General features: G+C 37.6%; 3 protein-coding genes across 4 annotated transcripts; 2 read left to right on the forward strand and 1 right to left on the reverse strand.

Moving 5' to 3' along the window:
• Positions 1-416: 416 nt before the first annotated feature.
• On the reverse strand, positions 417-1,429 carry LOC6579169 (dnaJ-like protein 60). 2 transcript variants are annotated; one of them, XM_002005030.4, is made up of 4 exons: positions 1,269-1,429; positions 1,071-1,191; positions 705-1,009; positions 417-648 (listed from the first exon to the last, which is right to left on the reverse strand). In XM_002005030.4, exons 1-4 carry the CDS (start codon positions 1,319-1,321, stop codon positions 480-482), a joined length of 648 nt encoding a protein of 215 aa, XP_002005066.1. In that variant the 5' UTR covers positions 1,322-1,429; the 3' UTR covers positions 417-479. The 2 variants fall into 2 exon arrangements, with proteins under 2 accessions (XP_002005066.1, XP_015019017.1); XM_015163531.3 differs by having other exon boundaries at positions 1,071-1,194; positions 1,269-1,425.
• A 58-nt stretch (positions 1,430-1,487) lies between these two features.
• LOC6579170 (RNA polymerase II-associated protein 3) lies at positions 1,488-3,599 on the forward strand. Its single transcript, XM_002005031.4, has 6 exons — positions 1,488-1,765; positions 1,825-2,129; positions 2,192-2,400; positions 2,459-3,042; positions 3,100-3,382; positions 3,453-3,599. Exons 1-6 carry the CDS (start codon positions 1,607-1,609, stop codon positions 3,542-3,544), a joined length of 1,632 nt encoding a protein of 543 aa, XP_002005067.2. The 5' UTR covers positions 1,488-1,606; the 3' UTR covers positions 3,545-3,599.
• A 908-nt stretch (positions 3,600-4,507) lies between these two features.
• LOC6579171 lies at positions 4,508-19,688 on the forward strand. The gene is made up of 9 exons (XM_002005032.4): positions 4,508-4,780; positions 11,027-11,154; positions 14,224-15,739; positions 15,831-16,470; positions 16,980-17,245; positions 17,312-18,506; positions 18,600-19,102; positions 19,166-19,397; positions 19,458-19,688. Exons 2-9 carry the CDS (start codon positions 11,124-11,126, stop codon positions 19,536-19,538), a joined length of 4,464 nt encoding a protein of 1,487 aa, XP_002005068.2. The 5' UTR covers positions 4,508-4,780; positions 11,027-11,123; the 3' UTR covers positions 19,539-19,688.
• Positions 19,689-19,698: the final 10 nt, after the last annotated feature.

The raw sequence follows: 19,698 nt of genomic DNA on the forward strand, positions 1-19,698 counted from the left end.
TGAAAATGTAAAACTTTTGCAAACGCTAAAAAGTTCAAAAAACCAAATCAGATTTTTTTAAATAAAAAAAAAGTATGTGAAAATAAAAACAAAAATATAATTGGCGGTAGATCCCACTATCTATGCTTTTTACAGCACATATTTAAATCAATTTATTGCAATCGTTAATTATAATTATTTGCATAGGAAACTAAAAAGAATAATAAATATTTTAACTCGTTTTGTGTAGTAAATTAGCTAAATAAATACATATATATCTAAATCTGTTGACTTTTGTAATGGTTTAACCTTTAATTGCATATTAATTTATCACAAAATAAGTATTATAAAATTATATTCGAGAAATCCATTCTGCGGCGCCTCCTGAATTTCGCAATAACTACATGATTTAATCAGCTTATCACAAGAGCAAAAGATATTGTTGTTTGCAAATCTATTTACAACGAATTTGGTCTATTTACATATTTAAGAACATTATTTTATTTGGCTGCAGCCCTGGCAATCGGATCTCTGGCCAGACGCTCCACCATTCGACGCATTTGCTCCTCATTGCCATATTTTTGCGCATCGGCTACTACGGCCGCATGGTGAGAATTCGCCTCCGCTGAGACTTCGTCCTGATACTGACGGCTTAGCTCGAATGAGTGTCTGTAAAGATCCAGTTAGAATATCTACCGAGACGCATCTGAGTCTAGCGTACTCACCTCACTGAGCTGAAACCAAAGATTGCACCTATTAAGCCGAGCGAGAGGAGAAATAAGGCTACCTGCCAGTTGGAGACACGATTTAAACCCTTAATGCCATAATATGGACCAGGGTTTGCGCTATAATTGGGCCTAACATCCCAGGGTTGAATTGTTTCGCGCACCGCGCCTGGATTCCAAGATAAACTTTCGTCATAATCTCTACGAGATGACGCCTTCACCAATGTCTGATAAGCCTCTGTGATTTTCACAAATCGTGCTGTTTTCTCTACACTCGCTGCATTACTCTTCACATCGGGATGATACTATAAATTAATACGCAAATAATTAATTAAATAAATTGATAATGAAGCACACTTGTTGCACCTGCTTGGACAGTTTCAAATAGGCATTGCGTATGTCCCGCTTGCTGCAATCTTGATTAACATTTAACACATCGTAGTAGGTCTCCGGTTTTTTCGACTGATATCTTGCATTGTTGTTGAAACTACTAATAAAATAAAAGTTTATACGTTATTTTATATAACAACAACAAAAAAGCGAAAAGCAGCTAGTGATACCTACTTGTGTCTAGTGGCCGTCTCTGTGAACACTTTTAAAGTCGGTAGGCGGAGCATAATTACTGAGCTCCCTTGTCCGAAATTACACGCAGCTGTTTATGTAAATAACTTAATAATTTTGCTCAATTTAGTCTGCTCCAACGAAAAAACATAAATAAAATTTCAAGTGTTGAAAAGCGAGCTGTGTGTGTGTGAGTATCGATAATATTCTTTGCAATACTATCGCATACTTATCGATGGCAGATTGCTGCAGTCGGCATTGTCATAAGAAATCGCTGTCATGACAACCAAAAAACATTGCGCTCTTCAAGAATAATAACAATTATTAATTAATAAAATAAAATGAGTAGCGAAAAGAAAGCAATGGACTTGCAATTCCAGGTGCGTCAAAACGCACGTGAGTATCAGAACTCGGTAAAAGATCTGTACTCATGGGAGAAGGAAATAAAAAGCAAGGAGCTGGCAATGCAAAATGCGCCCGCTCCAAAAATTAAGACAAACGTGAGTAATCAAAATTTTGATCGTATGTACATAAAATATCAGTTCAACTTTTTTTTTAGAATATACCCGTGCGCAGCCACGTACAGAAATCGGATGAGACAGTCAAGAAGCCAGCGACAAGCACTGCCAAAGGTAGCTCAGTTGACTCCGCAGCGAGCACCCCAACTGAGAAAAAGGATTTTCCTATAGATACACTGGCCCAGCAGCATAAGAAGGCAAATGACATCAAGGATCGCGGCAATAGTTATGTGAAATTGAGCGAATATGAGAAGGCCATTGAAGCGTATACCGAAGCTATTGAAGTTTATCCTCAGGATCCCATTTTCTTTATCAATAGAGCTTTGTGCTACTTGAAGCAAGAAAGGTAGTGAATAGTGAATATAGTATATATCGCATAGAAAAACAAATCAATTTTACTTCTTTTAGTTATGATAACTGCATTGACGATTGCGATGCAGCCATTGAGCTGGACAAGTTGTGCGTGAAGGCTTACTATAGACGCATGCAAGCAAACGAATCACTGGGCAACAACATGGAAGCCCTTAAAGATTGCACCACTGTGCTGGCCATAGACCCGAAGAATTATGAAGCCAAACGCAGCTTGGAACGCATCAATGATCGTTTGCGAAAAATAGGTACTTAAATATAATATATATAATATATATTGTTAGCTAATTATGTCGCATTCCCTAGCTACCAAAAATGGTCCCAACTTTAGTCCAGATCGTGAAGATTTTGTGGATATTTTGCCATTTGAGAAGCCTGCATCCAGGCGGTCCAAACAATCCATGCGCCGTGTCCCTGTTGTAGATATTGTAACACCCCGTCCTGGTCAGGAAGAGCAAAAGCAATTACGCATCTCGGATGAAGAAATTGATAAGATATTCAATAGCAATTGCGGACCCTTCGAAGAGGTGAAAAAGCCAGACAAGAGGAAGGTAGCAGTAGATAGCAGTTTGGAAGTCAATGAAAAATTAAATGTTAAGATTCAGGAAACTAAGCAAACAGCCAATCAGTCAACTGTCAAGGAAGATAGTTCACAATCTACAAAAAAAGGCATTGAAACTGTTCTTCCCGATTTGGTACAGCCAGCAACTGAATCAAATCAAAGTATCAAAATTGTAGAGAAACCGGATAACCTCAATAAAACTCCGTCACAGCCAATAATGAAAGAGAATGATATCACAACTGTAGCCAAACCAAGTGAAATTGAAAAGCCTAGCACAAGCAACATAACTAAGATCGTTCCAGAGGACAAAAAAGTTACAGCAATGGAGGTAAGCCTAAAAGTATAGCATTATTTCTCAATTCTGATTCTAATGCCTTTCCTGCAGCGCATACCACCTGCTCCGTCCGGCACAGCCCAGTTTTATATGACTTGGAAGGAATTGTCACCAAATCAGAAATATCAATATTTGAAATCGATTGAAATACCCAATTTATGTAAAATACTTGGCGCTGGCTTTGACTCGGATACATTTACGGATTTGTTGCGCACATTGAACGACTTCTATGTGCCCAACAAGGAGCCAACTACAGCAGCAGTAATGCTAGAAATAAGTAAAAATGATGAGTTCAGCATTTTATCCATATTTATGTCGCCAGAGGACAAGAATAGTGAGTAGCCCCACTCTATATATGTATATCTATAATATTTTACATTAATCTATACTTCTATTAATTGCAGTGGCTACTTGTATCTTGGATGCAATTTCAAAGTTCCCCAAAAACAATCCAGGTCTTTTGGAAAAACTTGGCAAGCTTTACCATGTAGCCTAAAAATTGTTATAAACAATAAATGTACTTGAATCGCTTCAAATTGTTAGCTCAAAAACTGGCAAATATTTTTAAATATTTATAATAGTCATATATTTAGTTCACACTGTAAATTTAGATTATGTCGAACTTCTAGTTTATCTAAACAATGAAGCTCTTAAATGTTTTAAAATGTTTATACTTATTACTCTACTCTCAAATGCATTCGAGCTGCTCGTTAATTTCAACGCTCTTCTATCGAATTCAAGATAAATTACCTTCTTTTTTCTCTTTCTGAAAGTAAATAAAAACTATTCTCACATGAAAGAAGAACGAGAGCACGAACGTCGCGCAGTCGAGCAATGAATATTAAATAGCAAATTGAGTAATATGAATTAGTGTAATTTACATAAATCAACGTATTAATTCAATCAGAGAAAGCTGCTACCCAAAATGTGCTGGTGTGTGTGCGTACATCTGTACTTATATGCATACATATATTTGTATGTACATATATATGGGTTCTTCATGTAAACATAGAGCTCCATTAAGTGATTTAAAGTTGAAATTATGCGTTGATGGGTTAACTGCAACGCATTACAACACTAGTTGAAGGCGCAAATGACAACAAAAACAAAAACATTCAGTGAGAATATTCTCCAGCACAGATTTGTGTCAGCGTGAGAGCGCCGACGCTGGCGTCGCGTCGCTACTCCTCGGCTGTACAGTAAGTAAATGTGCCGGGCTTAGCTTAAGGCCCATTGTTGTTGGCTCGGCTAGTTATAATTTAATTTACATTACTTGTTGCTTCTTATCGTTCGTGGGCCATCGTGTGTGTGTGTGTGTGTGAGAGAGCGCGCGCGTGTTCGGCTTAACGTAGTTGCCAGATGAGCGCAAAGCGTGGCGAGCGCACTGGCAACTCCGCAGCCGAAGCTAAGCTTCATTAAGCAGCGGCTATAGAGAGGCAGGCAAACGGAGCGCATGATCTCGCCCAGTTGCTGTTCACACTCTAACCGATTTAGATATCGCGCTCTGGTTGTACGAAAAAAATTAAAAAAAAAAAAAGAAATAACTTGATATATGTGTATGTGCACCATATATCAAATCAAATAGAAATCACGGCACACAAATAATAAAAGGCGAGCGCCGTAGTTGTTGTTAGTAAAATTAAATCGCGTATACGAAGCGTGAAACCCAAAGCGATCAAATAAACGTAAACAATTATAGCTAAATACAAACGTCAAACTAACGGAAATTTGTGTAAGTGTATATTTCTATATATGTATATAATAATGTGTGTGTGCAAAATAAAAGTGCAATAATATGTACAAGTATAAAAAGCAAGTGCAAGAGAGAAAGCAACACAAACAACAAATGAAATCAAAGTCAAAGCTAGCGACTTAGTGAAAAACTGGAAAATTGTTGCAAATTAAGAAAAACCATAAAAAAGATACAACACAAAAAAAAATCTGTGCAAATGGGCAAAACAAATGCTGCGTGTGCACATTTGTGTGTGTGTGTGCGTGCTTGTGTATGTGTGTCTGTGTGCGTGTGTAAAGTAAACATGTTTGCACACAGATTCCAATGTATATCTTAGCTCAAATAATAATGTGCAAAAACAATGAAACTCCCACAAAAAAAATCAAATACAATAACAACAGCTCGCGCAGCATCAGCACTAACACAAAAACACAAATCTAAGCGCGAGTTGATGTGCGAGCGAGATAGACTGCGTGTGTGAGTGCCATACTCACACCAAGCTAAAGCCACGTACAAGCGCTTACCTTTCATTTAATAATATGCAAACAACAACAGTAGAGGATTGTTAAAGAATGCAAAACTTAATTGTTGCTGGCTTAAACGGTGTCTGGCACCTCAACTCGAGCGAGAGAGACTCCTCTCAATGTAAAGTGGCCGCCTACATGCCGCACGATTTAACTAATTTATGCTGTACAGGTGGGCTGTACAGTGGTGGGGAGGGAGTGGTGGGCACCTACAACAGCCGGAGATGGTAACCAAGTTCAAATACAAGCCAAGATCTCGGCCAGTTGGGGTTTTTGCGTCTCTTTCTGCTATCGGTTTTTTTTTTTTTGTGTTTTTATCGCTGCTTCTTCCACATCGTTTCAACCTGTGCCAAGCGCGCAAAAACAAGCAGCAACAGCAAAAACAACAAATAGCCCAAAAAGCTAAAGCAACAACTACAACAAAAGTGGCCGCAGCAGCCACTAAGACGTCAGCAGCGCGTCTCCAAAGGAAAACAACAACAAAAAGCAATTGGAATATCATCAGCAAAAGACATCAAATTCAACCGGTTGGTTGGGTTTCAGCGCAGCAGCAGCGGCGGCAGCGGCAATAATTTGTAAAATGAAATAAAAACAAAGCGCAGATCGGCGAGAAAGAGAAAGAAGATGATGTGCATGAAAAGGGGGCAAAAGCCATGCCTAAGACTATAGACTTCTTCTAGCACAGAGCAAGAAGTTTGAGCTGTAGAAATATTTCAATTAATTTATTTAAATTATTGTTGAATATTTCTTTATTGCTTGGTTATTCAAATTAAAATATATATTTTATATTATTTATCAGCGGGTAAAAACCATACGACTTTTGTATATATCCGCTTCTGTTTCTATTCTTGGGATTTCTTAAAAAAAAAAAAATACACACACACAAAAACTTGAAATAATTGCCAAGTGGCATAATACCGGATTTTGTGCAGAATAACATCTATATATAAAAACATATTCAATTATTTATAATTTTATTATGCTAATTATATCAGAGTTTGATCCATGTTTCCCCTAGCTTCCAGTAATTGGCACAAAAGTCTGGCAACGCTCAAGCGACTTAGTGGGCAAAGCAACGGTTAATTGTTTTCGTGGTATCAAATGATTTCGTTGTGATTTGTGGCTAATATCAAGAGCTTAATTTTGGCTATAAAAACAAATCTCTCGAGTTGTTAAATGTTTAGCAGGCAATAAAAACGCTGTGAGCAATAGTAGCTTGAAAGCTAGCAATACGGCGACGCTTAAACGTGCCTAGCTTAGTGGGAAGCTGTTAATTTAAAACGCATTTTTAAAGATTTTTAAAAAAATTTTTTCTATTATATTTTTCCTATTAGTAAAATTTCACTTTTTGAAATAGCAATATTAAGGAGGAAAAAAGTATAGCAACGCCATAAATCTAAGAGTTCAATAACCCTTCATTATTCTATAAGTGTCAAATAATAGTTGACACCAATTTTGGTACATAAATGTGTATTAGGGAGACACCTAAATATTCTTTATAGGTTATAAATCTATACAGAAAGTTATCGATAAATGTCTTAAGGGGCTTGAAAGTAGCAGTATTCCTGGAATGAATCCTAGCTAGAAAGAGAGGCAAATTTTAAGAAGTTTTTTTTTTAGATAAAAAACAATCAATCAAATGCAAGACTTATCGATAACGCGAAAGCTAAAAAGAGCGTGCTCATTAAGGCCAAGAAAGATTTTATGCGTTGATAGAAATAGATCGAAGCACAACTTGAACAGAGGCATTAAAAACAAACAAGTTTTTATGTCATTAACGTAATTTATTTTATCCACAAAATTATCGATAACTTTAAAGCCAGGCTTTACAGCTGAAACAACTCAAAAATTTACAAACTTTCCAATATGTGTGGCATGCTTTCATCGAACTTAACAAAGCAGTGTTAATTGCGAGTCAGCGGCACAGACTAATCGACATATATATTTATATATATTACACATGAATCATAATAGATATAGTTATGATATTATATACAGATATATATATGCATGTTAATACTATGAATATTGAAAAGGCCCTGAAATCGCAGCCAGTTAGATTGGTCTGTATTATACATATATACATTTTTTTTTTTTTTTGGAGGCTAATGCAAACATATTTGCGTAATTCTTTAGAGTCGAGCTGCTAATTTGATTGTTTGGTCTTTGAGACACATGCCAATAAATCCCTGTAGATAGATATATAAACTTTTTGACGCTTGAGTCCAGAGTCGACTATTTGCATACGTACAAATTGAAATCATGCGTTGCTGCTCAGTTCTGGCTGGTTGAGCATCGAGCTCTTATCTTACTCAGCTAATCCGCATGTAATTGAAACATTTTGGAAATCACATGCCACTCGCAACAATTAGCATGCAAAGCTCTCTCTCTCATTGAGTGTTTATATACATAGGTAGGTTAGGTTTAGATTTATGGCTAACCAATTTTGTGGCCAAATCATGGAGCTCAATGCAAAAGTTTTATTGAAATGCTTAAAGATTTGACACATACAAAAATCGTAAAGCCGCGGAAACTTTTACAGATTTTGCTGCTGTTTATTAACTGTGGCTCAAGGATGAGCGCCCTGCAAACAGCACCAGTAAGAAGAAGACGAAGAAAAAGAAGAATTATAGCAAAAACAAACAAACTGCCACTCAGTTTAACTTCCGGCTAAATCAATATAACAACAACAGCTAAAGCAACAGCAGAAGCAACAGCAGCAGCGACAGGTTTTTATAGCACTTTTTCATCTGTCCGTTCGTAAATATACAAAAAGAGTTGATTAGCTGGCGTATAAATGTTATATGGTATTTCTTATACAGTTTAGATAAGTCTTCTATGAAGTAAAGCTAAAGACTTAAATATGTTTAATAATCAAATGACAAAACTTAAACACAAGATTTGAAAAAATTTTTATCAGCTAAAAATTAATGCAAAACAATTTAATTTTAAAATCAAAATAAAATAAAAATATATTTATTGAAAAGAAAATCATCTACAAATTGAAATAAAATACATACAATTAAAATGTAAAAAATTCAAATGAATAATCAAATTAAAAACAATTTTAAAAAAAAATTAAAATAAATATATACAAAAAAGAATAGAGTATTCAAAAATCAGCTAGTCTTTCAGCTCTTTCATAGTTTAGTTATTTAAAGAACTCGCAGCTGCTTCTTGAATAAAATAACTCTTGTCATTATTCAACATGTTATACTTTTTTTTTCCATTTCGATTTGTTTTCTATTTCATTTAAGTATTTTTTTTTTACCAATTCCAAATCAAGTTTTGTTGCTGTTTGTAGTTGTTGTTGTGTTAAACTAAATCAAATCAACTCACTTGAGTTATTTTCGTATGAAAAGCATTTTGTTTGCTGTTCTGCTTGGGAACTTTGCATATATGTATGTATGTATATACACACATAGTATATACATATGTATATATGTATATAAATCCACATTCATATCCATATCCATAGCTCAAGCTCAAGCTGAAGCTGAAGCTGTAGTCGAAGCGTTAATTTAATCAAAATCATTGCGACAATGCGACGTCAATGAATGCGACAACAACTACAACAACAGCAACAAATGTGACGATAGCTGAGACGTACTCAGAAGAATGTCTTTAATCTATATTTTAGAGAGTATCTCTTTTTACTACTACTGAAGAAAGTTTATAGTTTATATAAAAATATTTAAATAGCATTTTTTTAAAACACATATATATTTTTATATTATAGTAAAATATAAATTTAAATTTTTATACAACATAAATATTATTTAATTATTTTTTTCAACTCGTTTAATAATTTATAATAATAATAATTATAATAAAAAATTTTAATAATAAATACCAATATTTTTTTAACAAATTATATAGTATTCTAATATTTGCTTTTCTTAAGAGTTTCTTATGAATGAACTTAAAAGCAAAGTCTTAGAAAGTGAATGAAAACAATTAAGTCACGCTCTCTGGCCGATATGAGTAGTTCCGCATTTCATCTCAATGCACCATATTTATATATATATATAACTGTATATATATGTATATGCATACATACTCATATATACATATATATGAAATATAAATAAATCAGATATAATGCGCACAACAATCAGAGCCGCCATAAAAAATGAAGAAACAGACATACAAAAACAAGCGCACAGATAGACAGACAGACAGACAACAATTAAAAAAAAAAAAAAACTTCGTCGCTTAAAACGCAATTAAAAAGCAAAAGCAACAACAACAAAATTCAACAACTGAAAAAGATATATTCTAGTCTGTGTGCTACATAGATTTCGCATTAACAAAATTACGTTCAGCTCAAAATGATTTTACGAAATTTCGTTGCATACTTAGCTGCGCCAAAAATCGAAGATTTCTTTTAAATATATTTGGGAAACTCACTAAAAATAGAATATTAATAAAAATACATAAGGAAGTGTTTAAAACATAGACTGCAAATAAGAAGAAATGAGTAAATGTTAACCTATTAAAATGAAAACTGAATGAATTCCCATTCGTTCCGCATATAAAAGAGTGATCTACAAAACAAGTTATTGATAAGATAGGAAAGTTGGCATTTTATTAAGGCGTGACGTAGCTATATTTTTAAACATAATTAAGAACCAAAGATCTGCCCATTAAGCCTATAAGAGCGATTCATTTAAAATTTATGCGTAGCTAGCTCGTTTAAACCACTCAAGAAATTTGTTAGAATGATTTGTTATATACTATATATATGTATTATAAATAGTATATGCAGTATACAAAAGTATAAGTAATGTATAAAATTTTGTTTTTATTTATCTTAAGCTATGATCCGCCATGACATAGATGAGCTGCAAATTTCATTAGGATGCAACCAAAAAGATCCCAATTATTCAATACGTTTCCATTGAGTTTTGTGTTAGTGTGTGTGTATGAGTGTGGCTGTATATTTTTACAGTTATAAGCTGGAATGTTTAAAAGAACTGTTCGGCACGGGCTCAATTCTTATAGCTTAATGCCCATTAAAGTTTAATGTCAAATTCTGGGTAAAACACAAACCTAACACTCAGTTATACTTATACACACATACATGCATACATATATATAGCAACAACAACAAAACACTTAGTAGACATAAGTTTATAGCTCGTGCGCTGGCAATGCAAATTGTTTATCTGTAATTTTTGCATTTTTTTTATTTTTTGCGTTTCGCCTGGTCCACAGTACAAATGAGATATCATGTCAAGTACATATAAATATATATACTATATGTATTATATATAATAACTGCGACGTCATGTCGATATCATGAAGCAAAAAACAAAACATGTTTCTTAAATCCAAAAAAAAAAATCTATAATCGAGCTGTCTGCCAACGTCGCATAAGAGAGAATACTTCAACACAATATTCAACGGGAATTGTTGTTTATTATAATAAATAAAATGTTCCCGGAATTATGGAAAGTCAGAGTTAGTTTATAATAAACACAATAAGACGCCACAAAAACTTTGACTTGTCGTAGAGCTGCCATTTATGTATCTATTTTCTTTCGCTTTATATGTATGTATATACATATATTCATATTGCAATTTTACTGAAAAATAAATTATAAACAATTGCAATACGAGTGAAATAAACAGAAATTGTGAATATTGTGAAAATTAACTATTAAAAAAGATTCCATTAAACATTGTATATATGAACTCTGCTTTACTTCTACTCTTACAGCAGAAACTACAATCGGAATGTTGCGGTAGAGTCTGATAAGATCTGGAAAGGATGACGACTAACGCATAAACATTTATTGGACTAACTATTTTTGGATATGAATATGGAATTCGAATTTCCGGACTTTTGTAAGTATGAAAAAGTAATCAAAATCAAATCAATATGTATTAGCCGAAACTCTTAAAATATTGTAAAATACCATTATGTAGTTATAGCAAAGAGTGAAATAAATTGAAATTGAAATTGAAATTGAAAATATATAAAAAAGTGGAGCTCTTAAAATATAGTTTTCTTTTTCTGTAATTGGAGGAAAATTAAAGGCAAATAGATTCGATATTTGTTGATGATGATAAAAAGCCAGAATGATAATGGCCCATGGCAGGGTTATAAAATATCAGTGGCATAAATTGTCCTTCGACTGGTCTCCAAAATATGCGCCGTTTCGTCAATAACCAAATCTAAATGTGGCTACCAAAATAGATGGCAAATAAAAAATAAATTGAATGTAGCAGTCGGCAAATGCTTAACAGCATTTGACTTGGGCATAGCTATAGGCATATATACATACAGAGATATATACTATATGCTATAGATAAATATGTGTGTAGGTTTATATGTATATTGCTAAATAATGTCGCCTGCTTAGCTTTGTTTGATCAATATTGCTGCGAGCAGGACGCGAATTCAAATCATTTTGCAGGCCAAATCAAATTTCAGTGCACAGAAATAACTCAACGTATTTGACGTTGAGGCGCGGCTAAAAACAAAAATCAAATTAAATATTTATAACAATAACAATAATAATAATAGTATACTAGTTGAAAAACAGCTTTTGCTGCAATGTTTTGAATTGTGAATGCATATGTAAAAACATTTAAAAATCTACAATGAAAAAACACTTGCAAAAATAATATTTGATTTCAATTTCCAAATGGTTTAGTTTTTCCTTTTTTTTTTTTTTTTTTTTTGACCCCCTCTCATTCATACACTCTCTCGGTCTCTTTCTTTTATGATTTTTAATTGGGTTTCGTTTTCGCTTTCAATTACTTGACGAGCTTCTGTTTCTGTTCAAGTTGTTTATATGATTATAATTTTGTTTTCTTTTGCTATACATATAAAAAAAAAAAAAAAAGGTATTAAACATTTGGAAAAGCGCATTTTCACTGCTCAGCGAGTTGTGAAAAGTGCATCAACCGCTTGTGCATTAGATAATTGTTGTTTTATTTCAAATTTTTTTTGTTCACTCTCTTTGTCGATTGGTATATAATACTATAATAATTATTGTGGATGCTGTGTGGCAGCAGCAGCAACAGCAGCTGTTAACTTGGCTATTAGTGCAATTTGTTTGGGCCTGGCCAACGCGTCTCATTCAATACAAAAACAAACTCGAAATATACATATATATATACATATATTTTGTTATATCTAAATCAACTTGACTATGGATTATCCTAAAACATTAAATGGTAATTTGTATAATTTTATTTCACCTGGCATTTGCATTTCTTTCTTGCGCTGCCTCACTTCTTTATCGATCAAACACATTCCGCTTATCAATTCACTTCTCTTCTCTGCTCTCGTCTTCTTCTTTTTTTTTTGTGTATTTTGTTTCGCTTGATTACAATTAGAATTCCGTTTTTATCGCTCATTTTGTGGCACGCATTTGGCTGTCAACGCCTCCTAAAAAAAAACATAAATAAAAATATAAAAATAAAAACAAAAAATTATCAATAAACTGTGTTCAATGAGCTGCAGCAAGCGTGTGCACAAAATAAATATTTTAAAAATATTTACTTGGAGATATTTTTAGGGATAGCTTAGCTAACAAGTTTTTGTTTTAACTTAATTATTAAAATCAGACGGAAATTTTCAATTACTTTAATCATCTGTATAGAAAGCCAATTAATAGAAAATAAATGTGAAAATATTATAGTTAAAGGCAATTAAGTATTATGATAAGAACTCAATTCTCAGTTGTTTCTATTGTCTAGCTAATTGACCTCTCAGCAGTTTGCAGTCAATCTAATACACTCTTCTACACTCTCAGTTCACAATTATACAGTTATTTATAGACACCTACATATATTTACAACTAGTATACTACACAGACTGCTCATAATCTGCTTCTGCATAAGTAACTCAATGCAACTTATATGCTTATACTATACTTATACTATTTAATAAGCATACCTTTACTTCCACTTATACTCATCATCATCACATTATACTTATGATTACATATTAATACTCTTATTCATAATTATAATTCTAATTAATACTCTATATCATATTTTCTACTCTTATTTACATGATAATATGCTAGCTTTTATTTCTACTTATACTAAGTATAAGTATAAGATTTAATTCTCGCCTACTCTTACTTATATTTTCTCTATTGCTATTATTATTCATAATCCATTTTTTTTACATGTATGTATATTATATTATACACATAATTATGTGCATAATTATCATATTCATTTATTTTAATACTTTTACTCATACTTCTTGATATACTCATGCTTATAGACTTACTCCTAGTCACGCACATGCCTTAATTCTGGCTCCTTAGTTACTTGTATTTATTATATGTATACTCAAACTTATTCTCTCATTTCAGTTATAATCATACTCAGATACATACTTATACTCCATTTACTCAATTTCTTAATCATATTCATACAAATATTTGTACTTATACTTGTAGATATACTAACTATACTCGCACTTATATCCATAGTTATACTTGTGAGCACAAATAATTTGTTAATAATCATAGGTACTACAACAAATAGTCAATATCTTTCTTACACTCATACCAACCTATTTATACTACTACTAGTATTCATTAGCATAAGCATGCTAATATATTTACACTCATCCATAACTCATGACTCATAACTTCACATGCTCCTATGCTCTCTTCTAGGTATACTCTCACTTATACTATGGCTTTAAATATATCCCATTTAAACTCACACATATATATATGTACGTACTCCTATGCCTAGCTGTACTACTTATACTATGCTCCCCGCTTATACTTCTATATATACTCCCACTTTTACTGTTAGCAATATATTGTACTACGTATAATCTTATACTTATCCAGCTAAGTATACTTGAACTTATACTTAACATACTCTCAACTCTTCTACACTATATTTGTCTCATTCCTGCTCTGGTTTCCCTTGCAGCTCGGCCAGATTTCATGGATGGCATCGACAATGAGGCACTCGATTTGTTTATGCAAGCCGCTGGCGTCGGATCGCTCGATGATGCAGCACAGCATGGCAACAATGAGGCGCTCAGCTTGGAGCAGACAGCCGGCATGGGTGGCATCTCCAAATTGGAATCGCCGCATACGCCGCCAATGAACGTGCTGGATGCGCAGCTGGGAGCGACAGGGCGGGTGAGCGCGATGGCCATGCCGCTGGCACATCTGCCCGAGAGTCCGCCCGATTCGGGCTCGGAGCCCGCCTACAGTCCGCTGGGAGATGTGCATGCGCTCAACGGACGAGAGCTCATCTATTCAGGCCTAACAAATATGCAGCAGCAACAGCAACAACAACAACAGCCACAGCAGCAACATCAACAGCAACAGCAGCAGCAGCAACTGTTGCACACAGATCTTCAGTTCGCAGCGCCACAGCAAGGACATCATTTTGTGGCGCCTGCACAGGATGTACGAGTTAAGCATGAGACTGGCCTGATCATGAATGCCAACAGCCTGCTCTGCCAGCAACAGCAGCAACAGCAGCAACAACAACAACAACAACAGCAGCAGCAGCTGAGCGAGCAACAGTTGCTGTCAATGCAACAGCAGCAACAGCACGATTTGCCGCCTGAGCAGCTGCTCTATCAGCATTACGATAATGGACACGGTCTATATGGAGCTAGCAGCTATCAAAATCTGTCGTCCATGTCCACCTGCATGTTGACCTCGCCGCTGGGCCTGGGCGATCGTGTTCAGGTAATTGGCACCAGCCAATTGTCACTGAATCGCAGCTCCACACCCTCGACGCCTGTGCATTCGCTGTCCCGAAAGCGCAAGATGTCCACTCAATTGGATTGCCCGGACTTTGCGCCCAGTGTGCCCAAGCATGAGACGGGTCTTTTGATCAGTCCGTTACGCAACTCTCATCATTCCATTACAGCTGCTGCACCGAGCAGCAGTAGCAGCAGCAGCAGCAGCCATCACAGCGAACACGATCCGAGCAAGACACCCGCGCACTCACATTGCTCCGCCTCCGTTTCCCCAGCCCTGTCCGGCATCAATTCCCAGGCAGAGAACAGCCTGGATGGGCAGGCCAGCAATGCAGCTGGGGGCAGTGGATCAGGCAGCGAGGCTGGTGACCCAACGTTGACGCAATGCATCCGCTTTAGCCCCTTTCAGCCAGAGAACTGGCACAAGCTGTGCGATCAGAGCCTGCAGGAGCTGTCCGTCATTTATTATCGCGTGGATGCAGATAAGGGCTTCAACTTCAGCGTCTCGGATGACGCGTATGTATGCCAGAAGAAGAATCACTTTCAGGTCACGTGCCATGCGCGCCTTCAAGGAGATGCCAAATTTGTGAAGACACCGTCCGGCTTAGAGAAAATCAAATCCTTTCACTTGCATTTCTACGGTGTCAAATTCGAGGCGCCCAACCAAACGATACGCGTGGAGCAGAGCCAATCGGATCGCTCCAAGAAGCCATTCTATCCTGTACCGTAAGTGTGCTGATCAAAAAGGATATTTTACCATATAGTACATACATATATATATATTTATATATAAATATATCACATTTGCCTTTATCAGTATCGATCTCCAGAGCCATATTGTCAGCAAGATAACCGTGGGTCGTCTTCACTTCTCGGAGACGACCAACAATAACATGCGCAAGAAGGGACGTCCCAATCCGGAGCAGCGTTTCTTTCAGCTGGTCGTCGGCCTGCATGTGCACACCACGTCCGGACACTTTCCTGTTGTTAGCCATGGCAGCGAGCGTATTATTGTGCGTGCCTCGAATCCAGGCCAATTCGAGTCAGATGTGGACCTGTGCTGGCAGCGTGGCATTACACAGGAGTCCATCTTTCATGCGGGTCGCGTGGGCATCAATACGGATCGGCCGGACGAGAGTCTGGTGGTGCATGGCAATCTCAAGGTATCCGGCCATATTGTCCAGCCCAGCGATAGTCGCGCCAAACAGGAAATCGCCGAATTGGATACGTCGGTGCAGTTGCGCAACATGCAAAAGATTCGTATTGTCCGCTATCGCTATGAACCGGAATTTGCGGTGCACTCGGGCTTGAGGCGTGAAAGTGATACTAGGGAAATTGTCGACACGGGCGTCATAGCGCAGGAGGTGCGTGAGGTAATACCGGATGCAGTCCAAGAAGCCGGCAGCGTTGTACTCCCCAATGGAAATGTTATTGAGAACTTTTTGCTGGTCAATAAGGTAAGAAATTCAAACTAACTTCAAATTTGAGCAGTCAGTTGGCGCATATGGTCACACTGTAAATATTAACTAAAAAGGACTAGTTGACAATAATTAAATTATAATAAAGTCACAATGTTTCTAATGACTTTAGAATTAGGGATATGGTATGCATATAGTATTTTATATTAAATTTATAATTTGGTTTAGGCATACGCAAATTTTCTTATTTTTCCCAACTATTTAAAATGTGTCCTTTAAGCCGTGCATATTTAGGGTCACATTTTTGCCAAGTTAAATCAAATTAAATATGTATGTACACACCAAAATCAGTGGTACATCATGGCCACACTTATTCTGATTTGAATGTTGAAACACTTTGGAAACCACTATTTGATAAAAAAAAAAGAACTCAGTTTTGTTTACAATACAAAAGGAATGCTAAATATTATTTATATTTGTCCTAAACAAAACTCAAACACAAGCCAAACAATACAGATACTGAAAAACTTGTACTTTAATTGCTCTAGGATCGTATACTAATGGAGAACATTGGGGCCGTTAAGGAGCTATGCAAGGTGACCGGATCGCTGGAGACGCGCATCGAGAACCTGGAGCGAGCCAACAACACTCACAATAACCATCAATTGCGTGCCAAGGATTTGTTAGAGCCACGTTGCATTCTACCACCACGCGTTCTCAAATCAAATAATCGCAGTAATGAGGGCTATGAAATCTGCTCCAGCCGCTTGATGCAGATCATCATCTTTCTGCTGATTATTGTGATGGCAGCCTGGTGAGCCAAGCATGACATATAAAATTTATACATATAAAGTGTAATATTTATGAATTTCCAATCCAGTTTGGCTGCTGTTTCCACACTGTATTTTGTGGAGCACAATAAGCAGCAACAGCAGCACTTGGAAGGATTTCCCGTGTTCGGCGACGGTCACCTCTATCGACCCGACGGAGCGACTCGTTTCACAGATGAGGATCGATACAATTTCCAGCAGAGTTTGCAAACGCTGTTCAGGAACAAAACGCATGGCGCGTGGCCCAGTTTTCTGTATGCGGCGAGTACAACGCGTCCCACTGGCAGAGGCAGCCAAGCTACACGATTGAGCGAAGGCGATGTCGAGGAGGAGGAGGAGTTGACGGCCGTTATGAACAATCCGCAGGTGAACTTACCGTTGCCCAAACTACATGCACAGCAGCCACGCATCACAACTACTGCACCACGCAACAAAACGATCGTCAGCAAAAACAAATCGAAATGGCCCGTCTCACAGGATGCACTGCGTCCAGCTGCTGCCCAGAAGCTGCTGCAAAGCGTGCGCGTTGCAGCCGTTAGTCGTGCTCTAGCCAGCAGCACTAATGAAACGGAAGGCTCTTCCGAGAAGCCGCAGGGCATAACACTCTCTCAGGATTTTGAGAATAATTCCATTGATGTGGATGCACAGCAGCAGCAACAACAGCAAAGATTACTGCAGCAGCAGCAACAACAACAGCAGCAGCAGCAACAGCCAGTGAAGCCTTCTTCCAAGCTGGACGAGCGCATTGTCGTTGTGAACACTGTCCCCAGCACAGCTGTCGATAATCTTTCCTCATCCGATGCTGGGCAGGCTATCCGTAAGCTAAATGCAGGCGATGCGGCCATTTATAATGTATACAAAACAGTTTCGCCACCCACGGCCAACCTGGCCCTGACCACCAACAAGGTGAGCACGGAGCAGACTCATGTCCAGAGCACACTCTCCCTTGCCTTGGATGTGCCGCCGCCCGCAGCTGTGCGCAACAGCAGCGGGAACAAAGAGAATGCCGATGCACTCGACCTGCAGAATCTGAGCAACACAAATGAATCGGAAGCTGTCGATAATCCCATAACAGCGCTCTTTGGCTTCGAGTACACGGATGCTGGTTTGCGTGATTCCGCTGTGGGTCGTCGCTCGGCCAATCAGCGTAGCCTGGAGTGGATTAGGCACAAGAGTCTGAAGACGCCGCTATTTGGCCAGCCCAAGGAATGCAATGGTGAGGAGGCAAATGCCGCCACATGTCAGGTGGGTTACAGTAGCTCCACTCCCTCTTATACTTCATCTTATACTCTAATCTAATTATCTTATGCTTCTTTTCTTCCTAATCTTTGCGTTCAGTCCAGCTGCTTTGAGTCACAGCAGCCAGCTGCTGCGGACAATGTGGATGCGAACGTCAAGCAGCAGAATGTGGACGAAGATCTGCAGTCCGCCGAGCAGGACCAGGAACAGGAGGAGCCAGATATATTGATCATACAGCCAGTGGTGGGCAATGAGACGAACGCCTTCCATGGCAAAACCTCGCACAACACAGCTGCACGATCCAAGCAATTGGCCAGCGAAGCGGGAGTTGCTGCTGGCGAGGATGCTATATACACTGTGCTAAATGCTGAGCCCGCTGCAGCTGATGAGCACGTGGACGCGGCAGCACCTCTGGCCACAGCAACTGCTGTGCCACATCCCTTGGATTGCTGGAGCATCAGCAGCTGCGTGATCGCGGGTCTAAACAATCACACTATTGATATAGCACAATTTTGTCCCAGCTCCGGCAGCTCTTTGAACATCACCTACACGGTGCCTGTGTCCAAGTTTTTGCAGGCTGCCAGCCTGGAGTTGCATTTCAGGTTGGATTAGGGATGACTATCCTTTAGCAGCTGATATATTTTGATATTTCTTATCCCAAATAGTTCCAGCAGGCCGCTGCAGTGGTCTATCTGCAGCGATGAGGAGCAGTCGAAGTCAAACACAGGCGCACAGCTAAACGAGGATGAGGATGCGCTACCAAGCGGCAGCAGCAGCAACTGGGTGAAGGTGCTCAAGCAGCTGGGCAATAATAAACTCATTCTAGCGCTTGATATGCCCAATCGTGGCGACTTTCTGCGCGAGTTTATGCTGCGCGCCAGTCCAGACCTGGAACAAGTAAGCCACAAAAATAGTACAGGGTATCTCAACTCACTCCTAATTACATTTGAATTGCAGCAAAAACTATGCGATGACAACGCCCATGTGGCAAACCCTATACTGCAGTACAACTTTAGCATCGTAAGAAATTGTGATTAGTTAACAATTTAATTTATGGCACGGATCGGATCAAAAACGAAAACAAAGATAATGGACTTCATTCCTGGCTCAGCGGCGACTGATCGCAGTTGAATGTGGGCCGCAATAAAAAATTTGACAACTAAAAAAAAAAAAACTTCAAAAACAAAACCATACAAAA

This window comes from Drosophila mojavensis, unplaced genomic scaffold (genome assembly GCF_018153725.1).
Source record: "Drosophila mojavensis isolate 15081-1352.22 unplaced genomic scaffold, ASM1815372v1 contig_80, whole genome shotgun sequence".
Lineage (NCBI taxonomy): Eukaryota > Metazoa > Arthropoda > Insecta > Diptera > Drosophilidae > Drosophila > Drosophila mojavensis.

Coding starts and splice junctions, on each gene's coding strand:
- LOC6579169 (XM_015163531.3), bottom strand. CDS start 1,321: ATGCTCCGCCTACCGACTTTAAAAGTGTTCACAGAGACGGCCACTAGA. Junction 1,010..1,070: donor ATTTGAAACTGTCCAAGCAG/GTGCAACAAGTG, acceptor ATTAATTTATAG/TATCATCCCGATGTGAAGAG. Junction 649..704: donor TTTGGTTTCAGCTCAGTGAG/GTGAGTACGCTA, acceptor GGATCTTTACAG/ACACTCATTCGAGCTAAGCC.
- LOC6579170 (XM_002005031.4), top strand. CDS start 1,607: ATGAGTAGCGAAAAGAAAGCAATGGACTTGCAATTCCAGGTGCGTCAA. Junction 1,766..1,824: donor CTCCAAAAATTAAGACAAAC/GTGAGTAATCAA, acceptor CTTTTTTTTTAG/AATATACCCGTGCGCAGCCA. Junction 3,043..3,099: donor AAAAAGTTACAGCAATGGAG/GTAAGCCTAAAA, acceptor CCTTTCCTGCAG/CGCATACCACCTGCTCCGTC.
- LOC6579171 (XM_002005032.4), top strand. CDS start 11,124: ATGAATATGGAATTCGAATTTCCGGACTTTT. Junction 18,507..18,599: donor CAAATGCCGCCACATGTCAG/GTGGGTTACAGT, acceptor CTTTGCGTTCAG/TCCAGCTGCTTTGAGTCACA. Junction 19,398..19,457: donor CCAGTCCAGACCTGGAACAA/GTAAGCCACAAA, acceptor TTTGAATTGCAG/CAAAAACTATGCGATGACAA.